At 44.5% G+C, this 15,850-nt stretch overlaps 1 protein-coding gene across 1 annotated transcript in view; it reads left to right on the plus strand.

The window, feature by feature from the left end:
* Positions 1–355: 355 nt before the first annotated feature.
* LOC109878351 (cyclin-J-like) overlaps positions 356–15,850 on the plus strand; it is a 36,645-nt gene continuing 21,150 nt past the window's right edge. Inside the window, exons 1-3 of the mRNA XM_031798097.1 lie at positions 356–640; positions 2,670–2,778; positions 7,262–7,472. Of these exons, the coding sequence (XP_031653957.1) occupies positions 2,701–2,778; positions 7,262–7,472 (289 nt within the window). The 5' untranslated portion in view covers positions 356–640; positions 2,670–2,700. The remainder of the gene's footprint in view (positions 641–2,669; positions 2,779–7,261; positions 7,473–15,850) is intronic.

Here is a 15,850-nt window from a genome sequence, read left to right on the forward strand (position 1 = left end):
TTTTTTTCCTATTTGAAACTATCCCTCTCTGTCTAAATTAAACGAGAATGCACTAACCGTGTTACATGTCATTAAAATTGTTTATTTTGTGTTATAAATCTTATTATAGTACATTTTACAATGTGCTAAAGGAAAACGTTTTTACAACACATGCCACTTGAGAACGTTAACGAAGTGATTTGCTATAAAAGCTTGATTCAATCATCTCAACAGCTCTATCCGTTTTCAAAATGCCAGTGTTTGAGAGACAAGTTTAGTTTATTTGAAATCAATTAGAGAATGAGTTATTGTCGTAATTAGCCCATTTTGGTCACGTGTTTTTGGACTACATTTCCCATCTTACACTCGGTCTTTCGCGTACGCAAATTCACTAGCTCCTCACCGACCGCAACAGCAGCTGGGGAAGCAAACCTATTCGTTGAACGAGGATCCGTGGAAAAATCTTTGTGAAAGTGTAAACAGACGACATAACAGCTGAATTAAACCGCTCTGAAGCATTGTTTCTTTGTCAACTGAATAACGGAAACAGTCGTCGCTTTTCGCCGGTACCGAGGATAATACAAAACTTCCCAAAGAGGAATTCTTCATTCAGGATGTCGGAGTGAAACAAAGAGGTCTTGGGGCATTCCTGTCAGATAGGGTGAGCGGCACATGCGATCTTGGACATTTAGAGAATCTAAAAGTTTACTAAATGTGTGTATCAATTATGTAATGCTGTCAACAGTCAGGTGTGATCTTTGTCTAAGTTTAAGGTATAGGCCTATACATAATATTATTATAACCGCATGAGTGGTCTACGTTTCAGTTTTAAAAAACACTCGTGGTGTTGACACCGCTAAATGAGCGAGAAAGTCATGAAAATATTTCCATTATCAACGTATTGCTTTTCTCATAGCAGATTTGTGACACAGTAGCAATGTTATTGTTAGGCCTACAAAAAAAGTTATTTTGTTACCCCAGCGCTACAATTGCCATTTAGTTTTTTTCTCTCCCCACTTTAAGGCATTTTAAATCACACCCACTTGCATGGGGAATGTAATTGCAGTTCAGTACCATAGACCAGTATTGGACCAAAGGAGACTAACGTTACTCCTTAGTTCAAGGACCATACATACTCTGTTTTAATGGGCGAATTGGCTCTGAAAGACTAAACTGGCAAATACTCCCTTCTAAACGTGAAGCGGTTTTCAGTTGAGGTACGGTTCTAGAAAAACATCCAAAATAATTTAACAAATGCAAAATACACAGTTTTTAACCGGGTTTAACACCGTTGCTACAGCCAACAGTATTTTTTTCAGTGGCAGGTTTGTAACGTCTGTCTTCCAGTTACACACAGGTTAGGAGACTCGGATAGTTTTATTTAGCACCGGCAGTCATCCGTCTGGTTTCCGTGAACAAGCGCAGTGGACATATTGCTGTGTGGGAACCCTTACCCTATAAAAGTGTATCATTTTTAAAAATGTGTTTTATTATTTATTTAATTATGTCTCGCAAATATGAAAGATTTAAAGTCCTTATGCTTCCAAAACGTGTTAATGTTCAGACCGAGCGTCACCGCTCTTAACATACAACCTCTGATAAATGGCTATTGGGTGGAATGTAATGGAACTGAGTCATGAACGATCAAGGGCGATCCAGTGCCAGTGACCAATGTTTACTGTACACATGGTCATGGAGGAAATGAACTCAATCACATTTTTAAGCTTACAAAAGAGCAGCTCATAAATTTGCATTTGAAATATTTCGAAAGGCTATTGGATGTGTTTTTTAAAAATTTATTTAAAAAAATCAAAGGCTTTTTTTATTTTAAAAATCGATTTTAACTGATTGCTTTCATTAATATCAAAGGCATGTTTCACTTTGCCCTCATAACCCATTAAACATCTCTGAAGCTGGAGGCTCTCATCTCCCTCACTAGCTTTAAGCACCAGCTGTCAGAGCAGCTCACAGATCACTGCACCTGTACATAGCCCATCTGCAAACAGCCCATCTATCTACTTATCTCATCCCCATACTGTATTTATTTATCTTGTTCCTTTGCACCCCAGTATCTCTACTTGCACATTCATCTTCTGCACATCTACCATTCCAGTGTTTAATTGCTATAATGTAATTACTTTGCCACCATGGCCTATTTATTGCCCGAACTCTCTTAACTTACCTCATTTGCACTCACTGTATATAGACTTTTTGTTTTCTTTTGTTCTACTGTATTATTGACTGTATGTTTTGTTTATTCCATGTGTAACTCTGTTGTTGTATGTGTCGAATTGATACGCTTTATCTTGGCCAGGTTGCAAGTTGCAAATGAGAACTTGTTCTCAACTAGCCTACATGGTTAAATAAAGGTGAAATAAAATTCTCTACAATGCGATTTAGAAATATATATTAAAAAATAAATAAATAAACATAAATTAATTGTGCAAATTTAATAAGAAGGATACAATGTTTTATTCCCCTTAAATAAACATTTTTTTTATTTGCTGGGACTTCAACTCTCTTATAAAATAGATTTTTATTCACCAGTATGAATATAGGATATTACAACTTATTCTATAAATCCTTGTCCCTTTTGATATCAAATACCTAAAGTTGTGATAAGACACCAAAACATGCTGCGTACAGCCAGGATGTCTCTTGACTTAGCCCACATTGCTGTGTGTCTGCAGGGCTGAACTTCATCCTTGTGGCCTTCTCTGAATGGGAAAGATGGAAAGGGAGTTAGAATGGTGGAAAGGACAGCTAGCAGGGGATATCCATCAGTCCCTCCGCATCAAGGTAAGACCAGCCAATCATAGAATCAGAATAAGTAGAATTCTGAATTTTCATTCTATGAATGCCGTTCTCTGGGTCTCTTTGGTTCATTCCTGGAGTTCCATTTACCTCATCACCATGTGATAAGAATCTCAACTGCATGGTGAAATGTGTATTATGGGGATGTTCTCAATGCCAGGGAGAACGCTTTGAGTCTGGTGGCATGCAGTTCACCTGTGCTTAAATGCATCTTAACCTGAAAAAGACAACTAATCTAGGTAACCTAGCGTTTCAGCGCTTTGGGCCAGTAACCAAAAAGTCGCTGGTTCAAATTCCCAAGCTGACGAGGTGAAAAAATCTCATGTTCCCTTGAGCAAGGCAGTTAACTTTTTAATTGCTCCTGTATGTCACACTGGATAAGCGCTTCTGCTCAATGGCTTAAAGGGGGCGGCAGGGTAGCCTAGTGGTTAGAGCGTTGGACTAGTAACCGGAAGGTTGCAAGTTCAAATCCCTGAGCTGACAAGGTACAAATCTGTCGTTCTGCCCCTGAACACGCAGTTAACCCACTGTTCCTAGGCCATCATTGAAAATCAGAATTTGTTCTTAACTGACTCGCCAGGTTAAATAAAGGTTAAAAAAAAAGAGTAAAATGTATGTTTTCTTGTTGACATACTGTAGTGCTTTGGTGAAAATGAAGATCCAAGCCAGTAGAGGGACATGATAGCAACTCCTCACCTTCTATTTATAGCTTCTATATCGTGTAGTTAATGTTGGCAGATGGATATAATTACATGACTGTCATCTTTGTGAGCGTGGTCTAATTTAGATTACACAGAAGGGTTGAGGCTCATTAATTGGCTGATGCAGTAATTAGGCTAACCTCCGGCTTGAGGATATTTTACTGTTTGGCCATTTTAATGGCAGCATCTGTCACTGGACTGCCATCCTCATAAAGGGAGCAAGAATATCATAGCTAATTTGATTCTACTTAGAAAGAACAATATGGAGTAGGTGTGTGTGTGTCTACGCACACGTCACATGTAGGGGGAGTATTTGGATAGATGGAATTGTTGCAGACAGCTGCCCCCACTCTGTTACAATCGGGCAGTCTCCTTACAAGTTATTCACTAAGCCTAACAGTCATTTGATTTACTAAATCTAAATCACTGAGTTGGATGTCTGTAACCAGGGGGCGTGTAGATTAGGGCCTCCCTTCTGATTCTATTCTGACCCCACCCCAACCCTTTAACTAATCTGCAGACCAAAGACAAAACATCCCTGTAAAACAACATGGATGCTGATGTAAGGTCTTTGGCCAAACGACACCCCAGACATAAACACTATCTCTAAATAATTGTAGCCCATCAGCAGGCTAGTCTGCCCCCCCCCACCTCTGCATCGAGTCCCCTGCCTTCCACTGGATTAATTATGCTGCGGTTCCCCACAATGCCCTGCACCACTGAACCCTCAGACAGACCGATGGACCAGAGGCAAGGAATGCGTGGGTGGGTGGGGGGGGGGGTGGAGTGGAGTGGAGAAGAGAGGAGAACTCAAGTCGAGGGTAGTGTTTATGGGGATGTCTGTATGCACTGTTTATATTGTCCTTCAGCTGCCGATCACCTTAGTGATCACTGTTGTTAAGGTATTGCCTACATACAACAAACTCAACAGACAATTGATGTAACTCGCAGATTAAATATGTGAGGCACGTGTGTGCCATAGATTGTGGTCATCAGTACGTTGGTCATGCTGACATGCACCACGGGGTTATTCTTCACCGATCTACAGCAAGTCAGTATCCAGTGAAGATTAGCTTTACACGTGGGCTGCCTTTTGTTATTTGGACAACCCTTAGGGAAGGGGAAGTAGGCCCGCTGTCTCTGACAAACAACAGTAACCTGTGTTTTTAGTATGGGTGGATGTTTTTCGTGTGCCTCTAGCAGCAAACCACAAACTGGTACAGCACTACTTAAAGAGATTAATCCACCCCGACTACGTCTGATATGAAATAAATCCACATTTATAAAGCCCTTTTTTGGGGGGGATCAAATATTCATCTATGTGGGGTATGACGAAACAAAGCATTTTTTGAAAAACCATAACTCCTCGTTTTTCTAAGCCTGTATTCGGATAGAGACAGACTCGTGAGGCATTAAAGGCTATACATATGGGAGAAAGTGTTTTTTAAATGTTTATATCGCTCCCCTTGTCAAATGTGTCTTTAAGCTGAAGGCTCACGTGATGCTCCTCTATTCTATGTGGTTGACTAGGAGACTGGGTGTGTCCTAGGGGGCGTGTCAAAAATGGCACCTGTGCACTACCACATCCCGCCCCAAACGGACACCAAAAATGCTTTCAAAGATCTTCATTGTCACCCTGAACAAACTGGAGACCGTGTACCCGGAGGCAGTGTTCATTGTCACTGGGGACTTTAACAAAAGTACATTTGAGAACCATGCTCCCGAATTACTATCAACAGGTTGGCTGTCCAACTCTCAGAGATTCTCAATGGACCAACGCTACATGCTTTTCCGACACCGGTATAAGGCAATCTCCTGTCCTCCTTTCGGCAAATCAGACCAGGACTCCATTTTGTTCCTCCCTGCCTACAAACAAAGACTCAAGGGAAGTCCTGGTGTTCACATCTGTACAACACTTGTCTGTCTAATCAGAATCCATGCTCCAAGACTGTTTTGATCACGTGGACTGGAATATGTTACAGGTTTCCTCTGGGGATAAGATCAATTAATACACTGACTCAGTCACCGGATTCATAAAAAAAATGCATAGATGTTGCGATACCGATGGTGTCTTTCGAAAACCATGGATTGATGGCAGCCTTGTCGGGGGGAACTGAAGGAGACATATTCTGCTTATAAACGGGGCAAGGTGACTAGGGACAATTGTATGGTTAAACGATACAAAAACGACCTATGCAGATCGCTCAAGATGGCGAGACGCAAGTATAAGGACAAAGTGGAAGAGTAATTCAGTGGGTCAGATACGAGGCTTATGTGGCAGGGGCTGCTAACGATCACAGATTTTTTTTTAAAAGCCGTCGCGACACCAACAGCGCCGCTATCCCGTCGCGACACCAACAGCGCGCTACCGGATGAGCGAAACACCTTTTTTCTCATGCTTCGAGCATAACGACTATTCGCTGCTGAGGAGAGCCCCTGAAGACTACGAGGGCTACGTGTTTACGGTCTCCACAGAGGATGTATGGAAGTCATTCAAACGTGTTAACCTTCGCAAGGATGCCGGCCCAGGGAGCATCCCTAGCAGTGCTCTCAGAGCATGTGCAGACCCGCTAGCTGTTGTGTTTTTGCACATTTTCAATCTCGCTCTAGCTCAGGCCTTTTATTCTTGGACTTTAGGAGTGGCTCCCATGGAGACGGTTAAAAACGTCAAGTTCCTCGGCTTCCACATCTCCGAGGAGGTGAAATGGTCAAACCACACGGACACAGTGGTGTGGAAAATTTGCTATGAGACTCGAAATTGACATCCGTTGCATCCTGCTTTCATAAGTCATCCTTTATGTTTCTACAACTAGATTGGAGTCCACCTGTGTTAAATTCAATTGATTGTACATGATTTGGAAAGGTACACACCTTTCTATATAAAGCCCCACGGTTGACAGTGCATGTCGGCGCAACAACCAAGCCATGAGGTCAAAGGAAATGTCTGTAGAGTTCTGAGACGGGATTATGTCGAGGCACAGATCTGGGGAAGGGTACCAAAACATTTCTGCAGCATTGAAGGTCCCCAAGAACACAATGGCCTCCATCATTCTTAAATGGAACATGTTTGGAACCACCAAGACTCTTCCTGGAGCTGGCCTCCCGGCCAAACTGAGCAATCAGGGGGAGAAGGACCTTGGTCATGGAGGTGACCAAGAACCCAATGGTCACTCTGATGGAGATCCGGAGTTCCTCTGTGGAGATGGGAGAAAAAGGCACCTAAAGTATTCTCAGACTATGAGAAACAAGATTCTCTGGTCTGATGAAACCAAGATTGAAGTCTTTGGTCTGAATGCCAAGTGTCACGCCTGGAGGAATCCTGGCACCATCCCTACGGTGAAGCATCATGCTGTTGGGATGTTTTTCAGCGGCAGAGACTGGGAGACTAGTCAGGATCGAGGAAAAGAAGAACTGAGCAAAGTACAGAGATCCTCGATGAAAACCTGCTCCAGAGCTCTCAGGACCTCAGCCTGTGGCGACAATTCACCTTCCAACAGGACAATGACCCTAAGCATACAGCCAAGACGACGCAGAAGTGGCTTCGGGACAAGTATCTGAATGTCCTTGAGTGGCCCAGACAGAGCCCGGACGACGATTGAATCAATTTTAGGTCAAGGTTGTAACGTAACCAAATGTTAAACACTTTTCAAATGCACTGTATGTTTGTGCGTTAACCTAAATTATATTTATTCTTACTCTCCATATTGTTTCTCTTCCCTATACCTTTTCCTTTCCTTCCCGCCATCTTTCTCATCCTCTCCCTCTAGGAGTTGAAGCTGCCTGTGTACCGGGCCCACTCCCCTCAGATAGGGATGCGTCGGTACTTTGCAGACCTACTGGCCATATTGTCGAACCGCTACCAGCTGTGTCCCACAGCCAGACACCTGTCTGTCTACCTACTGGACCTGTTCATGGATCACTACGATGTAGCCGTCAAACAGCTCTACGTCATCGCCCTGTCCTGCCTGCTCCTTGCCAGTAAGTACCGTGAGTCTTTACAGAATGAAGGCTGTTGTCAGCTTCCTGCAGCTGATACAGTGGAATTACACAGCACGTTAATGATGTTCCAAAAACTGTCATGAATAAGATATGTTATAGCCTAACCCTCTCAGTTCCCATCTATTACCATTTGTAATGATAATTTACTCCAGTGTCCAGATGATGGCTGTCTGGAAAGCCCGATATCATTTGTGGTGCTGTGGCATTTCACATCGTTTAGGTAGAAACCCAGTCTCTGTGACTTTGTGAAGATTAGCCTGTGTCTGTACGTCTTCACGTGCGCAGCTTTGATCCTAGCTTTGATAACGCGTCTGCGGGTTTTGCCTCTGGGTCTTTTATTCGTTCCTGGTGGCATCTGTCAAGATCTAAATGAATGTCCTGCACAGCAAAGCGTATGAAAGCCATTCGAGCAGGAGTAAAGACACAAAGGAACCTTGGAACTGGGTTTTGTCAGATGGCTGATTGTGATCTTGGAGTTGTGCTGCTGTTACTACATGTAGCCTAGTTTGTGTAGGAGTGGTTTCTATAAGTGGGTCTGTGTGTGGTGAATAACGGCTTGTCTGTACTTCAACACAGCATCATGGGTAATTACACAAATGATGCTGTCAAACTGGGAGTCTGGGATGGGGTCCGCTCACTGGGGAGACGTACGCGAGGCTTTTTTTAGGTGGCGCTCGTACAGTTCACTGGAACACTAAATGAAAAGATGAAAACGTATCGGCCAAAAACCCCGATAGAAGATTCTCTGACTTGACTAATTAAGGAGTCTTTTGAGTGTGTCTTTCAGTGAGAGAACAGTCAGACCCTTCTCTTAGCTGCCTCCCTCCCACCCGCTAGGTTCCTCCTAGTGATCAGCTCTGTGTGATTTGATGAAGGCTTTGAAAGGGCTGTTTTGATTCAAGGTTGTCCTGGTTGGGTTTGCTGTTTAATCTCCCCGAGATGCTGGAATCTGGCCTAGTTCTTGAACTGGACTTCTCTGTCTGGTTGGTTGTTCAGTACTCTCGGGTTCCCCTGAGTTTCAGGTCTGATGCCCACTCTGCTCTGCGCTCGTTCTGTGTCCCACAAATGGCACCCTATTCACTATATAGTGCACTACTTGCTAAAAGTAGTGCACTAACTAGGGAATAGGGTTGCCGTTTGGTACTCAGACTTTGACAGGCACACATTGTCTTTGTTAAAATTCTACGGGCTTCCGTGCTGGGTTAATCAATCACTGCCTCCATTGTGCCTCTCAACAGTCAGAACTTAATCCTGTTAGCCTATTGGTAATATCTCTGCTCTCTGGGGGGCTCTCTCTCTGCTCTCTGGGGGGCTCTCTCTCTGCTCTCTGGGGGGGGCTCTCTTTCTGCTTTTGGGGGGGCTCTCTCTCGGCTCTCTGGGGGGGGGGGGCTCTCTCTCTGCTCTCTGGGGGGAGGGGGGCTCTCTCTCTGCTCTCTGGAGGGGGGGGGGCTCTCTCTGCTTTCTGGGGGGCTCTCTCTCTCTTCAAACTTTCTCTCCCTGTGTTTGAACTATGTGTGAGTGTTTTTCATAGACATTCACAGCAAGGTAAATTGTGGTTCTGTGGTATTCGTTTGTTGGTATTGGTCCATAGTCGATTTGTGAGAGGAAGGAAATGGATTCTCAGAACGTCTTCTTCCCAGGCAGTCACAGGGACGTGAGACGAATTGTTCAAAGTCTGTCTACACATTTAGCATCCTTTCATCAAAGCCTTTTTCCTAAAGGAATCCATACCCTTCCAATGGTCCCATTTCAATGGTGCTCGTATATACCAAGACTCCAGACACCCCATGAGCTCTGGTCAAAAGTAGTGCACTGTATTCGGACTAGGGTTCAAAAGTAGTGCACTGTATTCGGACTAGGGTTCAAAAGTAGTGCACTGTATACGGACTAGGGTTAAAAATTTGTGCACTGTATAAGGTGCAATTTTAGGATGTACACTCATGGACTATAGTCCCATACCCAGTGACTTCAACATTTCTCTTCCCTGGCATCCCTCTCTGAAGTCAGGACACTGCTTTGCATAGCAGGTATTTCGCATAAGGGCTTTATTGGCAAGGGAAACACATGTTAACATGGGAAACACATGTTAACATTGCCTAAGTGTAGTAGATAATAAACAAAAGTGGAATAAAAATGAACAGTAAACATTACACTCACAAAAGTTCCAAAAGAATAGACATTACAAATGTCATATTATGTCTATATACCGTGTTGTAATGATGTGCAAATAGTTAAAGTACAAAAGGTAACATAAATATGTGTTGTATTTATAATGGTGTTTGTTCTTCACTGGTTGCCCTTTTCTTGTGGCAACAGGTCACAAATCTTGCTGCTGTGATGGCACACTGTGGAATTTCACCCAATAGATATGGGAGTTTATCAAAATCGGGTTTGTTTTCAAATTCTTTGTGGATCTGTGTAATCTGTGTCAAGTAATTATCTTTTTGTTTCCTCATGATTTGGTTGGGTCTAATTGTGCTGGGGCTCTGTGGGGTGTGTTTGTGAACAGAGCCCCAGGACCAGCTTGCTTAGGGGACTCTTCCCCAGGTAAATTTCTCTGTAGGTGATGGCTTTGTTATGGAAGGTTTGGGAATCGCTTCCTTTTAGGTGGTTGTAGAATTGAACGTCTCTTTTCTGGATTTTGATCATTAGTGGGCATCGGCCTAATTCTGCTCTGCATGTATTATTTGGTGTTTTACGTTGTACACAGAGGATATTTTTTGTAGAATGCTCCATGCAGAATCTCAATTTGGTGCTTTTCCCATTTTTTGGAATCTTTGGTTGGTGAGCGGACCCCAGGCCTCAATCATAAAGGGAAATGGATTTTATAACTGATTAGAGTATTTCTAGCCAGATCCTAATTGGTATGTTGAAATTTATGTTCTGTTTGATGGCTTAGAAGGCACTTGCTTTGTCTCTCAGCTCGTTCACAGCTTTGTGGAAGTTACCCGTGGCGCTGATGTTTAGGCCGAGGTATGTATAGTTTGTGTGCTCTAGGACAATGGTGTCTAGATGGAATTTATATTTGTGGTCCTGGTGACTGGACCTTTTTTGGAACACCATTATTTTTTGTCTTACTGAGATTCACGGTCAGGGCCCAGGTCTGACAGAATCGGTGCAGAAGATCTAGGTGCTGCTGTAGGCCCTCCTTGGTTGGTGACCAGCACCAGATCATCAGCAAACAGACATTTTGACTTCAGATTCTAGTAGGTTGAGGCCGGGTGCTGTAGACAGTTCTAGTGCCCGCGCCAATTCGTTGATACACATTGTATGTTGAAGAGGGTGGGGCTTAAGCTGCATCCCAGTCTCACCTCATGGCCCTGTGGAAAGAAATGTGTTTTGCCAATTTTAACTGCAGACTTGTTTGTTTACATGGATGTTTGTTTACATGGATTTTATGTTCTGTGTTTGTTCCTCTAAAACCACTTTCCATCAATTTGTATATCAGACCCTCGTGATAAATCAACAAAGCATGAGAAGACTTTGCCGTTTGGTTTGTTTGTCGGTTATGGTGTGCAGGGTGAATACGTGGTCTGTCGTATGGTAATTTGGTTAAAAAGGCCAAATTTTGTCTTGCAGTACAATTGTTTTCACTGAGGAATTGAACTAGTGTGCTGTTAATGATAATGCATAGGATTTTCCCAAGGTTGCTGTTGATTCATATCCTCACGGTAGTTATTGGGGTCAAATTTGTCTCCACTTTTTTTTTTTTTCGCCTTTTATTTAACCAGGCAAGTCAGTTAAGAACAAAATCTTATTTTCAATGACGGCCCAGTGGGTTTACTGCCTGTTTGTGGATTGGGGTGATCAGTCCTTGGTTCCAAATATTGGGGAAGATGCCAGAGCTAAGGATGATGTTAAATAGTTTTAGTATAGCCAATTGGAATTTGGTCTGTATATTTTATCATTTCATTGAGGATACCATCAACACCACAGGCCTTTTTGGGTTGGAGGGTTTGTATTTTGTCCTTTAGTTCATTCAATGTAATTGGAGAATCCAGTGGGTTCTGGTCTTTAATAGTTGATTCTAAGATTTGTATTTGATCATGTATGTTTCTTGCTGTTTGTTTATAGAGCCAAAAAGATTGGAGAAGTGTTTTACCCATATCTGTTTTTGGAAAAATAACTATTTTGTGTTTGTTTTAGTGTTTTCCAATTAGCTGATTTCTGATGTGCTCTGATGCGGGTAGGATCCCCTGGGTGTGTTTTTTTTTATATCTGTCCTGCTGTGATATTGAGGCTTGTCTGGGGTGGACTGTTCTGCTGTGATATTGAGGCTATGGTCTAGGGTGGACTGTTCTGCTGTGGTCTGGGGTGGGCTGTTCTGCTGTGGTCTGGGGTGGGCTGTTCTGCTGTGGTCTGGGGTGGGCTGTTCTGCTGTGGTCTGGGGTGGGCTGTTCTGCTATGGTCTGGGGTGGGCTGTTCTGCTATGGTCTGGGGTGGGCTGTTCTGCTATGGTCTGGGGTGGGCTGTTCTGCTATGGTCTGGGGTGGGCTGTTCTGCTGTGATATTGAGGCTATGGTCTGGGGTGGACTGTTCTGCTGTGGTATCAAGACTTTGGTAGGGGGGTTGAGGTGGGGGGTTCTGCTGGCTTCTCTGTGGGGGTGGCCTCTAGGTTTTTCTCTGTCACACGCCATCCCCCTCACCCTCTCCTCCTGCAGTCTGATCCTCTAGTGCTCTGTTCTTCTCCTGCTCTTTCTCTTGTTGTCTCACCACAGTCCAGAGTGCAGATATGTCTCTCTCCAGCTCTCTGGGTCTGGTTGAGGGGATGTTTTTTAAATTTATTGTGCAGACTGGAGTGTGTTCTCCTGCTGTTCCAGCTCCACCTGCCTTACCTCCAGCTGGGTGACTGTATCCATTTCACTGAGGGAGTAGTACTCTGTGCTGGGAGGTTGACTTTTCGCTTTGGTTTGCTCGTCTGTGGGGCTGTGTAATGAAGAGGTCTGGTTTGACACGCTCGGGGTGGGGTTTATCTTTCTCCACAATTTATCCTGCTGAGCTGTCTATTTGTTGATGTGAAAGTCCAGCTGAAACTGTTTGGTGTTGCCCTGTACCATTTACTGTCTGTCTGTGAGTTTGGCTCTGTTCATGATGAGGTCAGAAGTGATATCTTTCCAATAGACATACAGCACTATGTTCATGAGGTCAGAGGTCATATCTTAAATTTAACCTTTATTTAACTAGGCAAGTAAGTGAAGAATAAATTCTTATTTACAATGACTTCCTAATCCGGACTGCCCTGGGCCAATTGTGTGCTGCCCTATGGGACTCCCTATCACGGCCCGGACGTGACACAGCCTGGATTCGAACCATGTACTGTAGTGACGCCTCTTGCACTGAGATGCAGTGCCTCAGACCGCTATACAACACTATGTTCATGTAATCTCATTGTATTATTTATTCCCTCTCAATGAGCTCAGCTGACAGTTAGTTCTGTGCTGTGTTTTATTCTGTGTCTCCCATGCTGCTGTCCTGCTACATGGAGCCTAGTAGCAGTAACCACAATGCTGGGGCATTTGTTGAATGGGTTCAGTGGGTGGGTTTGAATGTTTTGTAATGGTTGTGTGTGTTACATTGTGTGTACCGGCTGTGGATGACCTGCAATAGTGTGGCTAACGATTTGTGTTAGAGAGAGAAGGGGCTTTAAAAAGAGCAACTACCCCCAATTCACCCCACACACACTGCGGCAGGCCTGCCTGGAGGCCCGGGGTTTAGAGGGTGGGGAGGGAGAGGGCCACCTGCCATATGCTCCCTGAGTCAGGCCCAAACAAAAGCCTGTCAACAGGAGCAGCCAGGCTGGGGGAGGGGTGCAGAGACACGGGTGTAGGTTGTCGTGTTTTTGTGATTGACCGCAAGAGAGGTTGATGTGTAGAGGCTTCCGCTTAGTATCTTATCTGACTAAAACTCAATTTCCAGGGGTATTTTAGTTTATCAGATAAACCAGACATGAGATCATAACACATCACTAAATCATTAGCCGTTATAGTGTTACTGCTAGGAGTGTTTCAGATGGCCTTATCCTCCTCCGTAGCCCCATAGCTAGGAGTGTTTCAGATGGCCTTATCCTCCTCCATAGCCCCACTGCTAGGAGTGTTTCAGATGGCCTTATCCTCCTCCTTAGCCCCACTGCTAGGAGTGTTTCAGATGGCCTTATCCTCCTCCGTAGCCCCACTGCTAGGAGTGTTTCAGATGGCCTTATCCTCCTCCGTAGCCCCACTGCTAGGAGTGTTTCAGATGGCCTTATCCTCCTCCATAGCCCCACTGCTAGGAGTGTTTCAGATGGCCTTATCCTCCTCCATAGCCCCACTGCTAGGAGTGTTTCAGATGGCCTTATCCTCCTCCATAGCCCCACTGCTAGGAGTGTTTCAGATGGCCTTATCCTCCTCCATAGCCCCACTGCTAGGAGTGTTTCGGATGGCCTTATCCTCCTCCGTAGCCCCACTGCTAGGAGTGTTTCCTCTGTCTCACTCGCCTTGTCAGGACCCAGGCAAGCACAACCAGTCTGATACTGGGCTGGGGCCCCTAAAGCACCTCTACCCCCCCCCTTCCACCTCCACCCCCACCCCTGGGGGGGGTTTGGAAACGAGCTGAGCGGTGCTTCAAAGAGATGTCGACCGCTGTTGTTAAGCAGGGAGGAAGGGGGGGGGGGGGGGTTCCATGTTTGAACTGAACCACTCGATATGTAGATTAACAGGGGATCCCCACAGTCCCCCATCTCCTCCCCTCTCTCCCTATACCTCTCTCGGTCTGTCTCTCTGATGCTTGGATTGTAATTCTAAGAATATTCAATCATGTTCTGATAATTAAAGGAATTCTAAGTCTATGGTAAAATTGTTCTGATCTAGGACAGTGATTTCGTCAAATGCTGCTTTATTCTCTACAGAGAAAAAAAAAGTTTTTTAAAGTGTAGTTCAAATTCGATTTGTCACATACGCCGAATACAATGGGTGTAGACCTTCCAGTGATGCTTACTTACAAGCCCTTAACCAACAATGTCGTTTTAAGAAGAATAAGTGTTAAAGTATTTGCTAAAATAAACTGAAGAAAAATAACATAATTAAAGAGCAGCGATAAAATAACAGTAACGAGGCCATATACAGGCGGTACCGGTACAGAGTCAATGTGCGGGGGCACCGGTTAGTGGAGGGAATTGAGGTAATATGTAGGTAAAGTAACTATGCATAGATAATAAACAGAGTAGCAGCAGTGTAAAAATGGGGGTGGGGGGGTCAATGCAAATAGTCTGGGTAGCCATTTGATTAGCTGTTCAGGAGTCTTATGTCTTGGGGGTAGAAGCTGTTAAGAAGGCTTTTGGACCTAGACTTAGCGCTCCGGGACTGCTTGCCCGCGTGGTAGTAGAGGGAACAGTCTATAACTAGGGTGGCTGGAGTCTTTGGCTTATTTTGGGGCCTTCTTCTGACACCGCCTGGTTTAGATGTCCTGGGTGGCAGCAAGATTGGCCCCAGTGATGTACTGGGCCGTATGCACGACCCTCTGTAGTACCTTGCGGTCGGAGGCCGAGTAGTTGCCATACCAGGCGGTGATGCAACCAGTTGCTCTCGATGGTGCAGCTGTGGAATTTTTTTGAGGATCTGAGGACCCATGCCAAATATTTTCAGCCTTCTGAGGGGGAATAGGCTTTGTCGTGCCCTCTTCATGACTGTCTTGGTGTGTTTGGACCATGATAGTTTGTTGGTGATGGGGACACCAAGGAACTTGAAGCTCTCAACCTGCTCTACTACAGCCCCGTCGATGAGAATGGGGGTGTGCTCTGTCCTCCTTTTCCTATAGTCCACAATCATCTCCTTTTGTCTTGATCACGTTGAGGGAGAGGTTGTTATCCTGACACCACACTGCCAGTTCTCTGACGTCCTCCTTATAGGCTGTCTCATCTGTCGGTGATCAGATCACTGTTGTGTCGTCTGCAAACTTAATGATGGTGTTGGAGTCGTGCTTGGCCATGCAGTCATGGGTGAACAGGGAATACAGGAGGGGACTGAGCACGCACCCCAGAGGGGCCCCCGTGTTGAAGAGCAGCGTGGCAGGTGTGTTACCACCTGGGTGCGACCCGTCAGTAAGTACAGGATCCAGTTGCAGAGGGAGGTGTTTAGTCCCAGGGTCCTTAGCTTAGTGATGAGCTTGGAGAACACTATGGTGTTGAACACTGAGCCGTAGTCCATGAACAGCATTGACTGAATGAATAGCAATATTTTAATGCCACTGATGAATTATTAAATGACTTTTTTTATTTAAACTTTTATTTAACCAGGAAAGTCGGTTAACAAATTCTTATTTTCAATGACTGCTTAGGAACAGCGGGTTAACTGCCCTGTTCAGGGGCAGAACAACAGATTTTT

The sequence above is a fragment of the Oncorhynchus kisutch genome, linkage group LG19 (genome assembly GCF_002021735.2).
Source record: "Oncorhynchus kisutch isolate 150728-3 linkage group LG19, Okis_V2, whole genome shotgun sequence".
NCBI classification, from domain to species: domain Eukaryota; kingdom Metazoa; phylum Chordata; class Actinopteri; order Salmoniformes; family Salmonidae; genus Oncorhynchus; species Oncorhynchus kisutch.